At 41.2% G+C, this 23,370-nt stretch overlaps 1 protein-coding gene across 3 annotated transcripts in view; it reads right to left on the bottom strand.

Annotated features, from left to right (window-relative positions):
* Dpp8 (dipeptidyl peptidase 8) overlaps window positions 1–23,370 on the bottom strand; it is a 66,270-nt gene that overhangs the window by 36,046 nt on the left and 6,854 nt on the right. For all 3 annotated transcript variants that reach the window (XM_069995152.1, XM_069995150.1, XM_069995151.1), the window contains exons 3-8: window positions 17,552–17,664; window positions 14,099–14,272; window positions 11,435–11,603; window positions 5,962–6,072; window positions 2,167–2,295; window positions 1,314–1,375 (exon numbers count right to left, since the gene is read on the bottom strand). In XM_069995152.1, coding sequence (XP_069851253.1) covers window positions 1,314–1,375; window positions 2,167–2,295; window positions 5,962–6,072; window positions 11,435–11,603; window positions 14,099–14,272; window positions 17,552–17,664 — 758 coding nt within the window. The remainder of the gene's footprint in view (window positions 1–1,313; window positions 1,376–2,166; window positions 2,296–5,961; window positions 6,073–11,434; window positions 11,604–14,098; window positions 14,273–17,551; window positions 17,665–23,370) is intronic.

Here is a 23,370-nt window from a genome sequence, read left to right as displayed (position 1 = left end):
CTGTGAATATTCTAAAAGCCACTGAATTTTAAACTTTATTATTATTATTATTGCCAGTCCTAGGCACTGTTCCTGAGCTTCTTTTGCTCAAAGCTAGCACTCTACCACTTGAGCCACAGCGCTACTTCTGACTTTTTCTGTTTATGTGGTACTGAGGAATCAAACGTAGGGCTTCATGCATACTAGGCAAGCATTCTACCACTAAGCTACATTCCCAGCCCCAATTTTAAACTTTAAAATGAGTCAATTGATTGTATATAAATTGTCTTAGTAAAGCTATGTTAAAATCTAGAAGTGTTCTTTCCAATTAATAATGTAATGCTCCTTTGAAGCATTTGACTGACCAAAAGAGAAGGTGCAGTTAAGTACAAATAAAGAGAAATGTGGGATATTTAATTCATCACAAACAAAAACCCAAATAGAAAATGAATTACTAATCAACAACCACTTTTTATCATATTTAATCTTGACTAAAGAATGATTAAAGGCAAAGAAAAAAAACTATTGGAAAGGAGTAATAAATATGTTTATTCCTGTTTTGTTTTTTGTTTTTTTTTTGTCAGTCATGGGGCTTGAACTCTGGGCCTGGACACTGTCCCTCAGCTCTTCAGCTCAAGGTGAGCGCTCTACCACTTAAGCTACAGCGCCACTTCCTGTTTTCTAGTGGTTTATTGGAGATAGGAGTCTCACAGTCTTTCCTGTCCAGGCTGGCTTTGAACCGCAATCCTGAGATCTCAGCCTCCTGAGTAGCTAGGATTACAGGCGTGAACCACTGCACCCAGCTTTATTCCTGTATTTTTATCTTGGGAACTAGCAGGAAGTTTTACAAACAGAAAAGTAGGTCAAAAGTAGGTCAAACTAGCTGGGTGCCACCGGCTCCAGCTTTAATATTAGCTATTCAGAGGCTAAAACCTAAAAGATCTGGGTTCAAAGCTAGCAAGGGCAGAAAAGTCAACAAGTATAACTCCAATTTATTAGGAAAAATGCCAGGCCTGGCTCAGGTAGCAGAATGCCAGTGTGAGCCAAACGGCTGAGCAAGGGCTTGATGCTTGAATTCAGGCCCTAGTACACACGTACACACGTACACACGTACACACACACACACACAAAATTTGGCCAATGTAAAAAAAATCATGATACACACACACACACACACAAAATTTGGCCAATGTAAAAAAAATCATGATCCATTAATATCTCAACAAATTCCAACAAGAGAAAACAAAAACAAAAAACGGAAAAGTGCATCAAATACCTTAACTAGATTGATTAGACAAGGGACACAGAAAGTCAATTCAACATTATATACTCACCCTTCCATCAGCATCAACTATTATTTCTGACATCTTAAAAGTGACTTTTGGATTTGCTGTTCCTTTAAAGAGACATAAACAAGTAATTATGTATCCTAATATTACTCATGCTAATTTTGACAGATCAAGCCTTTCTGCAGTTTATTTAAGTAAGGAATACTATATATAGTTAGGCTTTATTAAGTAAGAATCTCAGGAACTTATCTCAAAAATCTCAAAATCATACTTTATTTTTATATTAAAAAAAGAAGCTGTAGAGAGTAACAATGAAATAGCCACCTCCCCCATAAGTGATATAATCTGAAAAAAGCTGAAACATATTAAGGGCCAATATGAAATTAGGGGAATTCTGTACAACTTTTACTATTGAAGTGCTATAAACAACGAAATAGATAAAAAGGGACAATAAAAATCAAAATCACTACAAATATTTCTTTTTTTTTTTTTTGGGTCCAGTTGTGGGGCCTGAACTCTGGACCTGGGCGCTGTCCCTCAGCTCTTCAGCTCAAGGCTAGTGCTCTACCACTTGAGCCACAGCGGCACTTCTGGCTTTTTTTTTTTTTTCTGCTTATGTGGTGCTGAGGAATCAAACCCAGGGCCTCAGGCATGCAAGGCAAACGCTCTACCACTGAGCCACCTTCCCAGCCCACTAAAAATATTTCATTTCTTGGAATAACCAGTTTTATGGGCATCGTCACCTTTGGAAATAATTCAAAAGGATCAGCCTCATTTCAAAATCTATTTTAGACACTTAATGAACAAGCAATGCTTACTAAGGCTGCAATGAGCAATGTTTATCACACTTTTGAAAGACTATTTAGAAGGAGGAATGAAGATAAGCAGAATACAATACCTGTCTTAGGGTAACGGAATGAATCTGCTCTCCTTGTTTCCAACAAAGGGGATGTAACATGAATAATTTCCACCTCAGATTCATCATTTTCTTCATATAGAATTCTAAGAATTTTACTGCCACTAGGAGCTTAAAAGGAATTTAGATGTTAAAAATTTATAAGAAATAACTAGTATATGTCTGAGTCAAGCAGAAAAGGTCAGATAAGGTGATGTTAGGGAAATGAACCCTAAGATATGTATTCAAATGTTTTTTCTTTCATGCGATTGTTTCTAGAACATTTATAAGATTATTTCTTTGCTGCTTTGTATGTCCCTCCCCCACAGTATAACCCCTGCTTTCACTGTATTTGATGTTGTTATAATTTGTGGAGGAGAAGGGAAAAAAACGAATCTTTTAAATAGGGATACAGGTGGACCCACTGCAACAATGAGACGTATAAGTTGTATGTCAAAAACAAACTTTACAACTTTGGTAGGGGGCCGGGAGGGTTGGGTCGGGGGACAGGGGAGGATGGGATGGGAAGGGAAAACAAAGGAGGAGGCTACAATGCTTGATAAGAAATGTACTCATTATCTTGCCCATGTAATTGTAACCCCTCTGTACAGTATTTTTACAATAAAAAAAAGAAAAAAAATGTATAAGAATTACTCCAAAAAAGAATGACTGACCATTTCCTAGTCGAATATCTGATTTTGCATAATAAAAAGATAATTTGCATATAAAATGTGTTATTTATATTTACTGGTGCTGGGATCAAACTCAGGGCCTTGAGCATGCTAGCCTACTTCTGAACTCTACCTCAGACAGTACTGCTTTCTTAATTTTTCTTTTTTGTACTGGTCCTGGGGCTTGAATTCAGGGGCTGGGTGTTGTCCCTGAGCTTTTTTGTTCAAGGCTAGTGCTGTACAACTGGAGCCACAGCTCAACTTCTGGATTTTTTTGGTGGCTAATTGGAGATAAGAGTCTCATAAACTTTCTTTTCTGCCTGGGATGACTTCAACTGCAATCTTTAGATCTCAGCCTCCTAAGTAGCTAGGATTATGAATATGAGCCACCAGCACCCAACCTATATGGGTTTTTTTTGGATGAAAACAACACTAGTTAATAGCTAAGTCACTTTCACTGATTTAAGGTTATTCTTTTCGGGGATTAAAAAAACTCATGATGTATACATCTATTTTCCCCCCATTTCCTATAATTTAATTTATATGAATATCCACAACAGGCAATGATGGCTAATGAGCATTGTCTTTCCTGGCATTAGTGACTGTGGTTGCACAACTGGGAGAATGTACTGAAAACCACTGAACTATATACTTTACGAGGGTGAATTTTATAGGGTGTGAATCATAGTATATTATTCCAAAATAATAAATATAAAGGACATACTAAGTTTTAATGGATGATACCAGATCTAGGAATACATACATATACTTTTTTTTTTTCCCCAGTCCTGAGTCATGAATTCAGGGCCTATGTGCTGCCCCTGAGCTTTTATGCTCAAGGCTAGTGCTTTATCATTTAAGCCACACCTCCACTTCTGGCTTACTTTCCTGCCCAGGTTGGCTTTGAACTGTGATCCTCAAGTCTCAGCCTCCTGAGTCACTAGAATTGCAGATGTGAGCCACTGGCACCTGGATATATTATATATATATATATTGTTAGTCCTGGGGCTTGAACTTATGGTCTGGGCAGCGTCCCTGAGCTTCTTTTTCTCAAGGCTAGTGCTCTACCACTTGAACCACAGTGCCACTTGTAGCTTTTTCTGTTTTTGTGGAACTGAGGAATCAAATCTAGGGCTTAATTTATGCTAGACAAGCACTCTACCACTAAGCCACATTCCCAACCTCCAGCTGGCCATATACTTTTAAAACAGGGGAAAACAGTTTTGAAGAACTTTGGCCTTGTACATCTTAAGATACTTTTTGCTGAAACAGGACTTATTTAATTAAGTTTATATTTCCTATAAAGTGCTATTTAAATACTGGCTAATTTTTTTTTTTGGTCCAGTCGTGGGGCTTGAACTCTGGGCCTGGGCGCTGTCCCTCAGCTCTTCAGCTCAAGGCTAGCGCTCTACCACTTGAGCCACAGCACCACTTCCGGCTTTTTTCTTTTTGCTTATGTGGTGCTGAGGAATCGAACCCAGGGCCTCTGGCTTGCAAGGCAAGCGCTCTACCACTGAGCCACCTTCCCAGCCCCCCTAATTGTTTTTTAAATATACTTTTTTATTGTACAGATTCTGTACAGAGGGGTTACAGTTACATGAGTAAGGTAATGAGTACATTTCCTATCAAGCATTGTTACCTCTTCAATACTGGCTAATTGTTTTGAATAGTTTTTCTATGTCAAAATTTTGTTTGACAAATATAATTATGGCAATTTTTTTTTTTTTTTTTTTTTTTGTCGGTCGTGGGGCTTGAACTCTGGGCCTGGGCACTGTCCCTCAGCTCTTCAGCTCAAGGCGAGCACTCTACCACTTGAGCTACAGCGCCACTTCCGGTTTTCTGGTGGTTTATTGGAGATAGGAGTCTCACGGTCTCTCCTGCCCGGGCTGGCTTTGAACCACGATCCTCAGATCTCAGCCTCCTGAGTAGGTAGGATTACAGGCATGAGCCACCAGCGCCCGGCGGCAAAACATTTTATATCTTAAAATAAATGTCCATATCAAAGATATGGTTTAAAAGTTAATATTTTCCATGGCCCTTTAGGGAAATATTCACACTTCTAGCTATAAACCAATAGCAATCTATTTGTGGGGTATAACCAGCATTACACATAAGGATAAATAGTGACTCATAAAATTTGTTTTGAGTTTTGTCTATACAGTGTATGTCTTAGGCTATGATTATAAGCAAATTTCTAACTAGATCATGGTCAGAGAGTTTGTAAGCCATGGTTTTAAGTTTCTAGGTAAGAAAACATTAAAAAACGAGGCATTTGTTTGTTTTCTCCTATCTGTTCATGAACTGACTTGGTCATCTGTAAACTCTAGTAAATGACACATTTATTTTTCTTTTTTCCTTGGCATTACTGGGGTTTGAACTAAGAGATTTGCAAGCTCTCTTGGCTTGCTTGCTTGCTTACCTCGTGTTCTATCACTTGAGCCATACCTCTCTGCTTTTTGCTCTTGAATTTGGAGATTGAGACTCATGAACTTTTTTGTTCAGGCTGGCTTCAAATCTCAATATTCCCAAGTAGCTACAGACATGAACAGCTGGCGGCTGACTATTAAACATTTATTTTCTTTCTTTCTCTTTCTTTTTGTGCCAGTACTGGGGCTTGAATCAGGGCCTGGGTGCGGTCCCTGAGCTTTTGAGCTCAAGGTTAGCACTCTAGCACTTGAGCCACAGCTTCACTTCCAGCACTTTTGGTAGTAATTGGACATGAGAGTCTTATGGGCTTTCCCATATGAGTTGGCTTCAAATCTGGATCCTCACATCGCAGCTTCCTGAGTAGCTAGGATTATAGGTGAGAGTCACTGAGCCCTGCTTCTCATACATTTTTCATTAGTAATTCATTAAGGTGTGATATTTTGCCACAATATTACCAAAATTATCAACTAGCCTTCTAGTTGAAAACTGGCAAACAGAATTGAAAAAGGATTCCACTGAACCACAGTTTAACTAGTTCTACTAGAATCTGTACTGATAAGATACAATCTGTATATTATAAATAACTACTAATAGGATCTAGCCCCCATCACCTTGGAACTTATTATCCAAAGTAGGAAAATTACAATTGTATCTTTTAATAGTCTTATTGACCCATAATATATTATTTTGAACTTCTTACTCATTTCAGCTTCTGGACACCACCAATAGCCAGAATATCTATCAAACTCTTCTTGAAGAACAAATGTAGCAACTCCAGCCGATCTGGGATCATCTTCCATGTTGGCTAGCTCTAGATAAACATAAAAGACAAAATTATTTGAGAAGGCTGTCACACCCCCTCCTCCCCTCAGCACAAAGCAAAATTAGTTTATTTGCAAAGGGAGCTGAAAGTAGTAATGAAATGTACACCCAAATGGAGTGGGTTCAAGTCTAGATTCCATCATTACCATCATTATCAACTTTGGGCAAATCACTCAGTCTCACTCTAATGTAGTGTCTCATTTGAAAATGAGGGTAAGATTGAAGCCATTGCCTTGGGCATTTCAAGATAAGTACAATACCACTTTGCTACTCGGCCCCTCTTTTTTCTTTTTGTCGGTTGTGGGGCCTGAACTCTGGGCTTTGGTGCTAGCCCTCAGCTAAAGAGCTGAGGGCTAGCACACTACCACTTGAGCCATAGTGCTACTTTTGGCTTTTTCTGCTTAAGTGGTGCTGAGGAATCGAACCCAGGGCCTCATGCATACAAGGCAAGCGCTCTACCACTGAGCCACCTTCCAGCCCCTTTCTCTCTTTTCAAGACAGGGTCTCACCATGTACCCTTGAACTAGTGATTTCCTTGCATTCAACTTACAGGAGTATGCCACCATTACCAATGTTTTTTCACCTTAACCACTCCTTTTCTTTCTTCCTTTCTTCTTCTATCTCTTTTTCCTTTTTCTTCCTGTGATAGAGTCTCATAGCCAGACTGGCAATCCAGGTGAGCCTGAAACTTGTAATCCTCTTGTCTCCTCTAGTGCTAGGACTACAGTAGGCACCATGCTCAATAGCATAGCTCAGGATAGCTTTGAACTCACTATCCTTCTTTTTCATCCTCTTGTTGACTACGGGTATGTGCCAACATAGCCAGCTCACTTGTTTGTTAATAATATTTAATTAATGCCATATTCTAGCAGCTTTAAGTTTTTTGTTATTGAGAATAAAAGGTGTTATGAATGTTCTTGTGTAAGAACGTTGCTGCTCATACCTATAATCCTAGGTATTCAGAGGACAGCATTTCAAGAGCAACTGGGGCAAAAAGTATACTAGACTGTCAGGACATCAGGAGGCAGAGATGTGGGGAACTATGGTTTGAAGCCAGCTAGGCAGAAAAGTCAGCTAGACTCTATCTCCAAAACAACCAGTAATTTTTTTGCTGGGTTGGAGGAATAGCCCCAGTGGTAGAATGCCTGCTGAGCAAGGAAGCCAAGTGAGTTTGAAGCCTTGAGTTAGAAAACTGGTATCGTCAAAAAAAAAAAAAAAGAAAGAAAGAAAAGAAAAGTTTGTGAGATCCCCGTTGGAAGAATGAAAGCTGGGTTGGGTGCCAATGGCTCACACCTGTAATTCTAGCTACTGAGGAGGCTAAGATCTCAAGATCACCACTCAAAGCCAGCCCAGGCAGGAAAGTATATGAGACTCTTATCTCCAATTAACTACCAAAAAACCAGAGTGGTGCTGTGGCTCAAGTGGTAGAGCACTCGCCTTGAGCTGAAGAGCACCCAGGCCCAGAGTTCAAGCCCTACAACTGTCAAAAAAGATAAAAAGAAAAAAGAATAAAAGCTGGGCCAATATGTAATTGTTATCCCAACTACTGGGGAAGTATAAATAGGAGGATCTGATTTCAGGTTGGCTCAGGCATAAACTGGAGACCCTACTCAAGAAATATGTATGGGGGCTCAGTGGTAGAGCGCTTGCCTTACATGCATGAAGCTCTGGGTTTAATTCCTCAGCACCACATAAGCAGAAAAAGCCAAAAGTGGCACTGTAGCTCAAGTGGCGGAGTGCTAGCCTTCAGCTGAAGAACTGAGGAACAGCACCGAGGCTCCGACCAAAAAAAAAAAAAAAAGAAAGAAAGAAATATGTATGTAACTCTATCCCTTCTCTTAATCATCTTTATGGTAACAATAAAAAAGTTGTAAAAAAAATTAAAGCAAAAAGGGCTGGAAGAGTAGCTCAAGTGTCTACCTAGTATGCTCAAATTCTAAGTTCAAACCCTAGTACCATCCAAAGAGAAAAAAGAAAAAAAGAAAAGATTTTTTTTTTTTGGGTCCGGTCGTGGGGCCTGAACTCTGGGCCTGGGCACTGTCCCTCAGCTCTTCAGCTCAAGGCTAGCGCTCTACCACTTGAGCCACAGCACTACTTCTGGCTTTTTTCTGCTTATGTGGTACTGAGGAATCGAACCCAGGGCCTCATGCATGCAAGGCAAGCACTCTACCACTGAGCCACCTTCCCAGCCCCCCAAAGAAAAGATTTTTTATGAACATTTATTTTAGTTTCTTTTTTCTTTTTTTGCCAATCCTGGAGCTTGAACTCAGGGCCTGGACACTGTCCCTGAGCTTCTTTTGCTCAAGGCTAGCACTCTTTTACTTGAGCCATAGCACCACTTCTGGCTTTTTCTGTTTATGTGGTACTGAGGAATTGAACCCAGGGTTTCACACATGCTAGGCAAGTTCTCTACCACTAAGCCACATTCCTAGCCCCTCTTTTTTTTTTTTTAAATACTTTATTATAAAAATACTGTACAGAGGGGTTACAGTTACATGAGCAAGCTAATGAGTACATTTCCTATCTAGCATTGTTACCTCTTCCTTTGTTTTTCCCCTACCGTCCCTTCCCTACCACCTCCACAACTACACTCCTACTCTTTCTCCCTCCCCCCTCTCCTCCTAGCCCCACTTGTAGTTTCTTTTGAATAAATGGCTAAGAGTCAAATGGCTATGTTCTGTGATATGCATGTTTAATTTTATAAGAAACTACCAAACAAGCTGGGTGCCAGTGGCTCACGCCTGTAATCCTAGCTATTCAGGAGGCTCAGATCTGAGGATCGAGGTTCAAAGCCAGCCCAGGCAGGAAAGTTCCTGAGACTCCTATCTCCAATAAACCACTAGAAAACCAGAACAGGCGCTGTAGCTCAAGCAGTACAGCGCTTGCCTTGAGCTGAAGAGCGCAGGGACAGCACCCAGGCCCAGAGTTCAAGCCCCATGACTGACCCCAAAAAAAAAGCAAACTACCAAACATTTTTCTTACTCTCAATGTGTGCAAGCTCCTCTTTAGCATTTGATATTCTCAATCTTTTTCACTTTTGTTAGCCTAGTAGGTATGTAGGGATCACTCTTTCTCTCCCCTTCTCTACCCCCATATGAAGACAGGGTCTTGGTATATAGCCCAGGTTAGTCTAGCACTCCTGGCCTCAAGTGAATGACCCTACCATCCTCACATCTGCCAGCTCAGGCAAGTTTTATTTGTTATCTTTGCAGATCTGCAGATCTGTATTTTTGACATTGTAGGATAGGAAGATGCAGCATGAACCAATGATCCCTTATTGTAATGGAGTCCAGAAGACTGAGCTGGAATTCAGAATTTGGAACGAGTCGCTATGCTGTTCACCTGTCATAGATCATGTAACACTTCTAGCAGGGCAGCTAAAGAAGCTGTAATCAAATACCCCACTATTCTTGAAGCAAATTTATAAGAAGGCACACTAAGTAGGACTGCAATTATAAATATCCTAAGGTCAGTTCAGGTCAGATTATGCTATTAAACATCAAGTTAATGAAAATTAAGCTCAGTTTTCAGAAATCTTTGAATTTTGCAATTAATAATAGAATGAAGATGAGGGCTCAGTTTTCTTGGACGTTTCAAATACTCCAAAATTATACTACTAATACTATTTTTTTTTTTTTTTTTTGGCGGTCATGGGACTTGAACTCTGTGCTTGAGCGCTGTCCCTGGGCTCTTCAGCTCGAGGCAAGCACTCTACCGCTTGAGCCACAGCGCCACTTCCGGTTTTCTAGTGGTTTTTTTTATTGGAGATAAGAGTCTCATGGACTTTCCTGCCTGGGCTGGCTTTGAACTGGGATCCTCTGATCTCAGCCTTCTGAGTAGCTAGGATTAAAGGCTTGAGCCACCGTCACAAGCGCTAACATGTTTTTTTTTTTTTTTTTTTGGTCCAGTCGTGGGGCCTGAACTCTGGGCCTGGGCGCTTTCTCTCAGCTCTTCAGCTCAAGGCTAGCACTCTACCACTTGAGCCACAGCACCACTTCCAGCTTTTTTTTTTCTTTTTGCTTATGTGGTGCTGAGGAATCGAACCCAGGGCCTCAAGCATACAAGGCAAGCGGCTATACCACTGAGCCACCTTCCCAGTCCCGCTAACATGATTTTATATTTTGCTCTCCTTCAGATTTGAGGAGAGGTACTATTCATTTGAATCTCCCAATCACTTATAATAGACCTCAATTATTCATCATTTTATCCTCCCATGAAGAGAAATTATTTGGGAGAAGTTGGTGGTTTTTTATTTTTGAATTCCTCTACCATCTTAAGCACAGAATAAACACATGCACATCTGATTAAACTTATCGTGTGTGTGTGTGTGTGTGTGTGTGTGTGTGTGTGTGTGTTGCTGAGGCTCACACCTACCATCAGTCCCCACCCCTGAGCTGTGTGTGTGTGTGTGTGTGTTGCTGAGGCTCACACCTACCATCAATCCCCACCCCTGAGCTGTGTGTGTGTGTGTGTGTTGCTGAGGCTCACACCTACCATCAATCCCCACCCCTGAGCTGTTTTTCTGGGGAGAGGAGATGGGATGATCTGGAGGGTGAACTGAAGCTCTCACGCTGGTTAGGTAGGCAGTCTACCACTTGAACCAAATAGAAGCCTTTTTTTTTTTTTTTTCATTTTTTTCCACTTTTTGCTGAGACAAGTTTAGATTTCTTAATTGAAATTTTATTTTAATGTGAACAGCTTTTGGAAAATTGTGGTACTCTGTGTGTATGTGTATGTGTGCATGCGCATGTGTATTCTTACCAGTACTGAGGCTTGAACTGAAGACCTTGAACTCTCACTCAGCTTTTTTGTTAAAGGCTGGTACTCTACAACTTGAGCTATACCTCCACTTCTGGCTTTTTGTTGGTAATTAGAAATAAGTCTCTCAAATTTGTCTGCCCAGGCTGACTTCGAACTGATATTCTCAGCCATCAGCCTGCTAAACACCTAGTGGCAGTCTTTTTTTTTAAGTAATAATTTTTTATTGAGAATAAATGATTACATAAATTCCATAAATTTCACAGTATTGTAGAATAGTGACAGTTAAAGTTGCAAACACATTTTAACCTTTACAAGGCAAATTGTCATTCTCTTAGACTATAAAGTTTATGAATTCTATAAGCTTTGACAGTACAACTCTTTCTTCTGCGTAGTGGCTGTCTTAATAGGCTGAATGAACAATTATTAGAGGGCTACTATGGTGCTGTTTGAAAATGAACTAAAACAAGGTAGCACTGTACAGGGCTGCCTTACCCCTGTACTTTTTTCATAATTAAAAAAAGTTAAAGAGTAAAGTTTCAAATACAAAGATCACCAGCTTGTGTGGGTGGATCTGAAGAACTATGCCTTACCATTGTGCACATAGGTGAGCCTTCTTTCTTCTCTGGTGACAATGTTGGATATCCAGATATCATTGCTGTGTATAAAAGCAATCCAGTCTGGATCAGCAGGACATAATTTTGGGTCCATCCGTATGTTGGGGCAACTAGTTTCCACTAAATTGGGCTGTAAAGGTTGTTGCTAGAAAAATAAACAACATTTTAAGGTGAGTATCAGACTGATAGATCTTATGAGTATTTCTGGGTAAAATGTCAACTTTGGTAATAGTTTCAAATGGCCTCCTCCCATCCCCTCTCCTTTTTCACAATACTAGGGCTTAAACTTAGGGCCTTTGGCTAGTTAGGCAAGTATTCCATCATTTGAGCCATATTCTCTTTTTCTTTATTTATTTTTTGTTGTTGGTTATAGGGCTTGAACTCAGGGCCTAGGAGCTGAACCTGAGCCCTTTATGCTTAAAGCTAGGACTTTACCACTTTTGAGCCACCGTGCCACTTCAAGTTTTCTGGTGACTAATTGGAGATAAGAGTCTCAGGGACTTTCCTGCCTAGGCTGGCTTTGAAAGGTGATCTTCAAATCTCAGCCTCCTGAGCAAGTGTGACCCCACTGACAACAGCCCAGTTAGTATTTTCAGATAGGGTCTGAATAGCTTTTTGTTTGGATTGGTTTCAAATATATCTCCTTGTAAAAGAGACTAAAAGCAGCAGTTACTATACCTAGCTTCTTCATGGCTTTTAACTTTTTTTTTTGTCATGGGGCCTGGGTGCTGTCCCTCAGCTCTTCAGCTCAAGGTTGGTTTTTAATTTATAAAGGATTAACTTGTCCTCCTAAAAAACTAAAGGTGGGGGCTGTAAAGGTGGCTCAGTGGTAGAGTGCTTGCCTTGCATGCATGAGGCCCTGGGTTCCATTCCTCAGCACCATATAAGCAGAAAAAGCCAGAAGTGGCGCTGCGGCTCAAGTGGTAGAGTGCTGGCCTTGAGCTGAAGAGCTGAGGGACAGCGCCCAGGCCCAGAGTTCAGGCCCCACGATCGGCAAAAAAAAAAAAAGCTAAAGGTAATGGGAGATATTGTATTATATCTTGATAATATAACAATACACCGGGACATGATAAGTTATACAGGACTCTAGGCATCCACAGAAAGTGAGACCACAGGAGAACCCTCTTAGGGGAGGAATACAAAAGGGCAGTGCCTATGTGCCTCTGATCATATGAAGTAAAATTTATTGAATTTAACTCCAGGACATGGAAACAAGAAGTTTATTCCATTGTTTTAAAAAAATAAAAGATACTATAACAACATTTTGTAAATTGCCCTTTTTTTTTTTTTTTTTTTTTTTTTTGCTGGTCCTGGGGCTTGAACTCAGGGACTAGATACTGCCTCCAAGCCTCTTTGTGCGCAAGGCTTAGCACTCTGCCACTTGAGCCACAATGCCACTTCTGGCTTTTTTGAGCAGTTTATTGAAGATTGAGTCTCACAGGGACTTTTCTGCCTGGGCTGGCTTTAAACCATGATCTTCAGATCTCAGCATCCTGAGTAGCTAGAATTACAGGTATGATGTGAGCCACTGTTACCCGGCTTGTCCAAGTAATTTTAATAGAGTAATTATTATTTTAAAAATAACTATTTAAAATATTTTAAATACTATTTATTGCATATTTATTAAATATTTAAAAATTCATTTTATCAATACAAATTTTTACTCATAAAAATGTAAGGAAAGCCAGGATCCTCACAAGTCTATCAAAATATCTCTAATAGTTCATAAAGAATTTCCAAATAGATAAAATAATTTTCCTTCCTTCCTTTCTTCTTTCCCTCCATCTTTCCTTTTCTCCCTTCCTCCTTCTCTCCTGCCTTTCCTCTCTCCTTCCCTCTTCCCTCTCCCTTCTTCACTACGGGGGACTGAACTGAAATTCAAATGCTCCACCTCTAGCCCTTGTGCTTTTGTTTATCTGATGAACTATGGGGCTGACTTCCTCAGGGTTAGCTTTGGACCTTGATCTTCCTACTTTGGCCGCCTCAATAGTTTGGAGTATGGATGTGTGTCACTATTCCTAGTCATAGCAAGTGGTATAAGAATTTAAAAAACTGCACCTGGGGCTGGAAAGGTGGCTCAGTGGTAGAGGGCTTGCCTTACGTGCATGAGGCCCTGGGTTCTATTCCTCAGCACCACATAAGCAGGAAAAAAAAAAAAGCCAGAAGTGGTGCTGTGGCTCAAGTGGTAGAGCGCTACCCTTGAGCTGAAGAGCTGAGGAACAGCGCCCAGGCCCAGAGTTCAGGCCCCATGACCGGACCCAAAAAACAAAAAACAAAAAACAAAAAACTGCACCTTACTATCCCTTAAAAAATTAACTCCTGGGCTGGGATGTAGCTCAGTGACAACGTGCTTGCCTAGCAAGTGCAACGTCCTGGGTCCGATCCCCAGTACCAAAAAAGAAAAGACAAAAAAAATACAGTTAAAAAAATACCCAAACAAACAAACAAAAACTTAACTCTTAATAATGAAAATTAGTATTATGTTTGGTTTCAGTACAATTAACTTCTTTAATTGATAAGCAAACAGAAGTTCTTTTTATTTATTAATTGCTCTCCTGCCTTGGGTATAAATAATCTTAAAACAGATAGTATTACACAGAGGTATAATGGACCTCCAAAGAAGCAGTTACTCCAACTTACAGTAAATCCTTGTGGCCCTCCATCTTTCACATGGTAAATTCCACTACCAGCTTGGAACAGAAATGTCCCACTTCCTTGGTGATAATCATAAGAAGCAATTCCAACTGTTCCAATGCGTTTTCTTTCTCTTAATAATTCTTCTTCTCTAGAATACATTCCATAGTCCAGTGTTGCCTAAGAAAGAAAGAAAAGTCACTTATTCCAGTTGTAAGGTCTGCCCCAGTCCAGGCAGGCCCTGTGCAGATAGCTCCCTACCTCTAAATTTCTACCCAGTATCTGTGTTACCTAGGTAGCTGGCACACCTGGAAGCAGTAACCTCCCCCTCCTGCTAGGTCATATCCTGGCCCAGGGATAGGTGGCCTCTTTTTTTGGCCATGCCTCTCCACCATGCACGGTGGGCAGGGGAAGAAAAACCCAAAGTGGAGCTGTGGCTCAAGTGGTAGAGTGCTAGCCTTGAGCAAAAAGTAGCTCAGGGACAGTGTCCAGGTACCCAGGCCCTGAGTTCAAGCCTTAGGACTGGCAAAAACAAGAAAGAAAGGAAGGAAGGAGGGAGAGAAGGAAGGAAAAACAGGAAGAAAGAAAGAAAGAAAGGAAGGAAGGAAGGAAGAAAGTAGGAAGGAAGGAAGGAAGGAAGGAAGGAAGGAAGGAAGGAAGGAAGGAAGGAAGGAAGGAAGGAAGGAAGGAAAAAAATATCAATCTTTCTTATAACCCAGGATCAAGCTGGGTAAGAGCCTCAATACAGACTCATGCTTATAATCCTAGCTACCCAGGAGGTTGAGATCTGAGGACAGTAGTTCAAAGCCACCCTGAGCAAGAAAAATCCAACTCACCTTCAATTAACTAGCAAAAACTTGGAAGTAGAAGTATGGCTCATGTGTAGAGTGCCAGCTCTGAGCAATAAATCTAAGGGATAGCACCCAGGCCATGAGTTCAAGCACTTGTACCAGAATAACAACAACAAAATGATCAATAAATCTAAGGGACAATAAAGCTAAGGAACAGCACCCAGGCCATGAGTTCAAGCACTTGTACCAGAAATAACAACAAAATGATATACTTTATATATCTGAAGGACTGACCTTGATAAAATATGTATATTACTACCGGTCTGAAAAGAGGTGGAAACGAATACCTATGTACTCATTTTTTTTTTTTTCTTTTTCTTTTCCGGTCATGGGGCCTGAACTCTGGGCCTGGGTGCTGTCCCTCAGCTCTTCAGCTCAAGGCTAGCGCTCTACCACTTGAGCCACAGCGCCACTTCCGGCTTTTTTCTTTTTGCTTATGTGGTACTGAGGAATCGAACCCAGGGCCTCTGGCATGCAAGGCATGAGCTCTACCACTGAGCCACCTTCCCAGCCCCTGTACTCATTTTTTACTTACCTACTTACCTATCTACCTACTTACCTACCTATCTACCTGCCTACTGGTAGTATTAGGGATTGAAGAGTTTGAGCCACCTCTCCGTCCCCTTGTGCACTGGTTATTTTAGTTCTTTTTGGTGCCGGTCCTGGGGCTTGAACTCAGGGCTTGGGTGTTATCCCTGAGCTTTGTGGTTGCTAACTGGAGGTAATAGTCTCAAAGACTTTACTGCCCAAGCTGGCTTCAAACTATGATCCTCAGATCTCAGTCTCCTGAGTAGCAAGGATTACAGATGTGAGCCACTGGCACCCAGTTGTACTAATTTTTTTTTTTTTTTGTCAGTCATGGGGACTGAACTCTGGGCCTGGGTGCTGTCCCTTAGCTCTTCAGCTCAAGGCTAGCGCCCTACCACTTGAGCCACAGAGCCACTTCTAGCTTTATTCTGCTTATGTGGTGCTGAGGAATCAAACCTAGGGCCTCATGTATACAAGGCAAGCACTCTACCACTGAGCCAACTTCCCAGCCCTGTACTGTTTTTTTTTTTTTGTCGGTCATGGGGCTTGAACTCTGGGCCTGAATGCTGTCCCTCAGTTCTTCAGCTCAAGACGAGTGCTCTTTGCTTTGTATGTCCCTCCCCCACAGTGTAACCCCCGCTTTCACTATATTTGATGTCAGTATAACATGTGGAGGAGATGGGGACAAACAAGTCGTTTAAGGATTCAGGTGGACCTGTTGCAACAATGAGAAGTACAAAATGTCATGTCAAAACCAACTTTACAATGTCGGTGTGGGGGGGGAGGGGGGTATAATTGGGTGGGGGGAGGGGGGAGGCTGGGAAGGGAGGTGAAGGGTAAACAAAGGAGGAGGCTGCAATGCTTGGTAAGAAATGTATGCATTATCCTGCCCATGTAATTGTAGCCCCTCTGTACAGTATGTTCTCAAATAAAATAAAATTAAATTAAAAAAAAAAAAAAAAAAAAAGACAAGTGCTCTACCACTTGAGCCACTTCACCACTTCCGGTTTTCTGAGTGGTTTATTGGAGGTAAGAGTCTCATGGACTTTCCTGCCTGGGCTGGCTTTGCACCAGGATCCTCAGATCTCAGCCTCCTGAGTAGCTAGGATTATAGGCGTGAGCCACTGGCACCCGGCTGTGTACTGATTATTTTTGAGGGCGGGTTTAGTTTTGTGCCCAGGTTAGCCTGAGTTGTAATCATCCTACTTGCTGGGAATGGCAGGTACTACATCTCTAGTTGTGTGATTCCCCTGTAGCTGGGGTAACAGGTGTGTGCCACCATGCCCACTCATTGGCTTAGATGACCATGGAAAATCTTCATTATACCAGAAAACAAAATAATTCATTATTTGAAAGGCAGTAAATAAAAAGAAAGAAGCAAACATTTTGCCTTTCCACTGTGTTCTTGGAGTAATTGAAAAGTTGTTAAGCAGAAGTTTCTCTTTATAGAACTACTTCAATTATCAGGGCTGAGAATGGCCTTAAATGTTAAGAGCACCTGCCCAGCAAGTGTGAGGTCCTGAGATCAAATCCCAGTACCATTAAAAAAAAATTAAACACAAGTATTACTTCATGAAGTCCTGATGATTCATGTCTTTAATACTAGCTACTCAAGAGACTGAGATATAAGGATCAAGGTTTGAAGCCAGCCCAGGCAGGAAAGTCTATGAGACTCTCATTTCTAATTAACCATCAAAAAGCTGGAAATGGAGCTGTGGTTCAAGTAGTACAATGCTAGCCTTGAGCATAAAAAAGCTATGGGCAGTGCCCAGGCTCTGCAATTAAGCCTCAGGATTGACACGCGCACGCATGCAAACACGCAAACACACACATACACACACCAGTATCTGAAAACATATGCAACACACACACACACACACACACCAGTATCTGAAAACATATGCTACAAACACACACACACACACACACACACACACACAGAGTATCTGAAAACATATGCTAAATTAAGCCTCAGGATTGGTGGGCGCTCACACACACACACACACACAAACACAAACACACATACACCAGTATATGAAAACATATGCTAAGTCATAGGAATAACAATATTTAGTCCTACCTGGAAAAGATCCAAAAGAGGCTTCCAAGACAGCATCAAGACTGCTGCTCTGTTGATAGTCTTGGGGATTTCGGAATAAAATAAAGTATTTTCTCGGTTCTCACCAGACATAGCTATGAGAAAAAAACCCAACCATTTGTTATCATTATTTCTTCAAGTAGTATTCTTACTACAATTGTAATTTTAAGTACATAATTCCTTCCATATACTACATTATTATTTTCTATTCTATGGGCTTTACAAATATATTAATAAGGGCTGGGAAGGTGGCTCAGTGGTAGAGCGCTTGCCTTGCATGCATGAGGCCCTGGATTCGATTCCTTAGCACCACATAAGCAAAAAGAAAAAAGCCGGAAGTGGCGCTGTGGCTCAAGTGGTAGAGCGCTAGCCTTGAGCTGAAGAGCTGAGGGACAGCGCTCCGGCCCAGAGTTCAGGCCCCAAGACCGGACCAAAAAAAAAAAAGTACACACCCATAATACTAGCACTTGGAAGGCTGAAGTAGAAAGTGCTTGAGGACAGCCTAGGTTACACAGCTAGATACTATTTCAAAACAAAACAATGAGCCAAGAGTGTGGTTCAAGTGGTAAAGCAGCCTGAAGGCCCTGAGTTCAAACCCCAGTACCAAAACAAACAAAACAAAACAAACAACTCAAATTTCTTACAAGGTTTTACAGAAAAATGCTGAGATTTCACTTCGATATTAAGATCATAGTCCCTCAAAGAAACACACATAGAAGTACATAAGATTAACAGGAGCCAGTGGCTCAAGCCTGTAATCCTAGCTCTCAAGAGGCTGAAATTTGAAGATTGCTGATAATTCCAGCTTAATCACAAAAGTCTGTGAGACTCTATTTCCAAAGTATCCAGAAAAGGCTGGGCTGGAGGTGCAGTTCTAATGGTACAGTGCCACGTGAGCAAACAAGCTGAGCCAGTGCAAGGCCCTAAGTTCAAATCCCAGTATTGATAGGAGCATATAAGATGATGCATATAGAGTTAAATAAATACCATTTCTAGAAAGTTTTGAAATTGGTATCCTCTCCAAGTTGGCAACATACTAAGACTACAGTGTGACTTGAGATACTAAATTTCCTCTTTTTCTGATTTTTTTTTTTTTCCTATTTGTGGGCCTTGAACTCTGGGCCTGGGTGCTGTCCCTCAGCAATTCAGCTCAAGGCAAGTGTTCCACCACTTGAGCCACAGTGCCACTTCCAGTTTTCTGGTGGTTAATTGGAGATAAAAGTCTCAGGGACGGGCTGGGAAGGTGGCTCAGTGGTAGAACGCTTGCCTTGCATGCCTGAGGCCCTGGGTTCGATTCCTCAGCACCACATAAGCAAAAAGAAAAAAGCCGGAAGTGGCGCTGTGGCTCAAGTGGTAGAGCGCTAGCCTTGAGCTGAAGAGCTGAGGGACAGCGCCCAGGCCCAGAGTTCAGGCCCACAACCGGACCCAAAAAAAAAAAAAAGTCTCAGGGACTTTGCTGCCCAGGCTGGCTTTGAACCGTGATCCTCAGATCTCAGCCTCCTGAGTAGTGTAAGCCACTGGTGCCCAGCTTTTTTATTTTTTTGTGCTTTGTGGGACTTAAACTCTGGGCCTGAGCTTTGTCCCTGAGCTCTTCAGCTCAAGGCAAGGGCTCTACCACTTGAGCCACAGTGGCACTTCCAGTTTTCTATTGGCTTATTGGAGATAAGAGTCTCACGGATTTTCCTGCCCGGGCTGGCTTTGCACCAGGATCCTCAGATCTCAGCCTCCTGAGTAGCTAGGATTACAGGTATGAGCCACTGGCGCTCGGCTTTTTTTTTTTTTTTTTTAATGCTGGTTTTGGGGGCTTTAACTCAAGAGTCTAGGTGGGGTGCCTTAGCTTTTTTGCTCAAGGCTAGCATTCTACCACTTGTACCTCAACTCCACTTCTGGCTTTTTGGTGGCTAACTGGAGATAAGATTCCCACAGATTTTACTACCCAGGCTGACCTTGAAATGCAATCCTTAGATCCTACTAAGTAGGATTATAAGTGTGAACCACTGGCCCCAGGCTGAATTTTCTAATTATTTAGAAACACACATAGGTTTAATTGAATAATAATTATTCTTTATTATAAAAGTCCTATGACCTTTGGAGTCTCAAATAAAACTATAATATTAAAACAACGCAGAGCCAGGCACTGGTGGCTCAAGCCTGTAATTTATATCCAACAAACCACTAGAAAAAAGTGCCGCTGTGGCTCAAGTGGTAGAGTGCTTGCCTTGAGCTGTAGTGCCTGGACAGCGCCCAAGCCCAGAGTTCAAGCTCCACAACTGACAAAAAACAAAAACAAAAACACCACAGAATCTGATTTACTAAAAATTTTTGTGCATTACTGAGGAAGGGCAAAGGAAAAAGCAGCATAAACTACACAGAGCCAGGCCTAGACTATGAATTCAGTAATAGCCAAATGAAAACTCACAGTAGTGTAGGACAAAGTACATACAAAGAAATGGAATGGAATGAGCTGGGCAGAGCTCAGGCCCAGAGTTCAAGCCCCATGACCGACCAAAAAAAAAAAAAAAAGAAGAAGAAATGGAATGGAAAACACTGTTATGAAGATGTAAACCAAAGGCTACTTGAACAAAATGAAGTAACGCCTTTCTGCTAGAAGAGGTACTATGAAACCTCGTTTCCAAAATGCCATAGGAACATGAAGAAAGGAGGAAATAAGAAATTTTCTCTCAAGTAGAATAGATCTTCGGCCTGCTCTGATAAAGACAACAGAGTGGGAAAGACACAATTACTCCCATACTAACCCTTGCAAAGGTTGAGAATAAGTCCTCAAATAATCATATTTTCCTTTACCAGCCTTACTTTCCAAATCTTTCTTTTCTTGTTCTGCCTTCAGAAGTAAAAAGTTAGACAGAACCAGGCATTTATTTCAATACTGATTTTGACTTTAGTCCGTCTTGTGTATTCAGTTGTTTTGTTATTAAGATGTCACCTGCCCCCATCACTCACTGTTTCACAAAATGTGATCCTCTCCTCCTCAAGGCTTCATCTTACTGACAGTTCAATGGGACAAAACAGGGGCCAAACATGAACCCCTACTTATATAAGGGAAAGTGACATTTGATAAAGGTGGCATTTCTGATTATTAGATGGAAAGGTAGATTATTTAAAATATTTTGCTAAAATAAATACATGGCTGGGGCTGGGAAGGTGGCTCAGTGGTAGAGCGCTTGCCTTGCATGCCTGAGGCCCTGGGTTCGATTCCTCAGCACCACATAAGCAAAAAGAAAAAAGCCGGAAGTGACGCTGTGGCTCAAGTGGTAGAGTGCTAGCCTTGAGCTGAAGAGCTGAGGGACAGCGCCCAGGCCCAGAGTTCAGTGCCCCACAACCGGACCCAAAAAAAATAAAATAAATGGATGGGGCTAGAGATGTAGCCTGGTGGTAGAGCATGTGCTTAGCATATATGAAGCCCAGGAATGGATCCTCAGTATCACAAACTAGTAACTAAACAAAAATAATAACAGGGGCTGGGAATGTGGCTTAGCAGTAGAATGCTTTCCTAGCATGCACAAAGCCTCAGTACCACATAAACAAAAAAGCTGGAAGTGGTGCTATGGCTCAAGTGGTAGAATGCTAGCTTTGAGCACAAAGAAGTCCAGGGACAGAGCCCAGGCCCTGAGTTCAAGTCCTAAGTTTGGCAAAAATAATCATAATCAAAGTAACAACAATAACTGAGTAACCATCCAAGAAGATTAAGTAGTTCCTCCAGTTCATATTTTATAGAACAATTTTTTTTTTTTTGTCAGTCATGGGGCTTGAACTCAAGGCCTGGGCATTGTCCCCTGAGCTTTTTTGCTCAAGGATTGTGCTCTACCACTTTGAGCCATAGCGCTACTTCCCTTATGGAATAATTAATTTCAAATGATTTCAAGATTAAAATTGAAGCCATTATAAGTATTGGAAAAAACACTAAAGAATAAAAAAAAATAGTCTTTTGAGTTGGAATATGACACAAAATTACAGAAAAGTAAAAACTACAACCTCACTCAAAAAAAATTTTGTATAGCAAAGGACATTATAGATAAAAGATAAACCAAAACTCAGAGAAAGGAAGTGGCGCTGTAGCTCAAGTGGTAGAGTGCTAGCCTTGAGCTGAAGAGCTGAGGGACAGTGCCCAGGCCCAGAGTTCAGGCCCCACAACTGATATTTAAAAAACAAACAAACAAACAGCCGGGCGCCAGTGGCTCATGCCTGTAATCCTAGCTACTCAGGAGGCTGAGATCTGAGGATCATGGTTCAAAGCCAGCCCAAGCAGGAAACTCCATGAGACTCATCTCCAATAAACCACTAGAAGTGCGCTGTGGCTCAAGTGGTAGAGTACTTGCCTTGAGCTGAAGAGCTGAGGGATAGTGCCCAGGCCCTCCAGACTTCAAGCCCCATGACCGAAAAGAAAAAAAGAAAAAAAAAAGAAAGAAAAAACAAACAAACAAAAACCTCAGAGGAAGCTGGGCGCCAGTGGCTCACTCCTGTAATCCTACCTATTCAGAAGACTGAGATCTCAGGATTGTGGTACAAAGACAGCCCAGGCAGGAAAGTCTGTAAGACTCTTATTTCCAATAAACCACTAGAAAACCAGAAGTGGTGCTGTGGCTCAAGTGGTAGAGTGCTCACCTTGAGCTGAAGAGCACAAGGACAGTACCCAAGCCCCAGAGTTCAAGCCCCATGACTGACAAAAAAAAAAAAAAAAAAAAGCTAAGGCACAGAACCCAGGCCTCAGTACCTGTGCACACATGTGCACATATGTTAGATGATCCTAGCTACTCAGCAGACAAGAGATCATAGTGCAAACACACACACACACAAAGTTAAATGAGCCAATAATAGCTACATATACAGAGAACTCAAATCCATTTTTTAAAAAGATTTACAAATACCCTGGGTTCGATTCCTCAGCACCACATAAGCAAAAAGAAAAAGCCAGAAGTGGCGCTGTGGCTCAAATGGTAGAGCGCTAGCCTTGAGCTGAAGAGCTGAGGGACAGCGTCTAGGCCCCACGACCGGACCCCCCCCCCAAAAAAAAAAAAAGATTTGCAAATAGATCAGGCTCAGAAATAGAATACAAGTGGCTCTTAAACATGTGAAAAGATGGATGTTAATGTAGTCCCTCTGTACAACACCTTACTAATAACAATAGAATTATTTTTAAAAAGATGGATGTTCCACCTCATTCCTAAGAATAAAGTTAAAATCCTCAAGTAAGTCATTAACCAGATTAGAAATCAGAAAGTCTGATTATTCAGTACTGGTATAATTCTGAAGAGATACTTTGAGATGATGCTAGTGGTAACCTAAACCCTATAATCTTCTTGTAGGAGAATTTAATCTTTGTCCGAGGCCTTCTACTCTTAGGAATTAGTTCTTTATGTATATTTATGTAAATGAAAAATGATCAATACATGATATTTATCTTTCCTTAACAGCAGAGTACATGCAAAGCTCCTGGGTTCAATCTCTAGTAAAACCCCTGCCCTCCCCCCACCCTCCACCCCCACAAAAAAAAGTGGATTAATATATTTAATTTAGCGTATTTTAAAGCTGGACTAAATGGACTCAAGAGGAGACTAAGCAATATCAGCCTTGGGTTTAAAAAAAGAAGGCAATAATGGCCGAGAACTTCTTGTTATCCTAACTAGCTTTAGGAAGAATCAATTTTTGGTAGAATTTAGAGTTCATATTTACTAGGTAAAAATAAGTAGAACATCTTCAAATTTAAATTTTGCTCCCCTATAAAGGAAATAAATCACTGATCTACTTATTGCCAGAATTTGAGTGTGAACTATATGTAATTT

This window comes from Dipodomys merriami, unplaced genomic scaffold (genome assembly GCF_024711535.1).
Source record: "Dipodomys merriami isolate MVZ:Mamm:240054 unplaced genomic scaffold, mDipMer1.0.p SCAF_48, whole genome shotgun sequence".
Classification (NCBI taxonomy): Eukaryota; Metazoa; Chordata; class Mammalia; order Rodentia; family Heteromyidae; genus Dipodomys; species Dipodomys merriami.
Note: the sequence above shows the minus strand (reverse complement) of the source record. Positions and strands in the feature narration are given on the sequence as shown.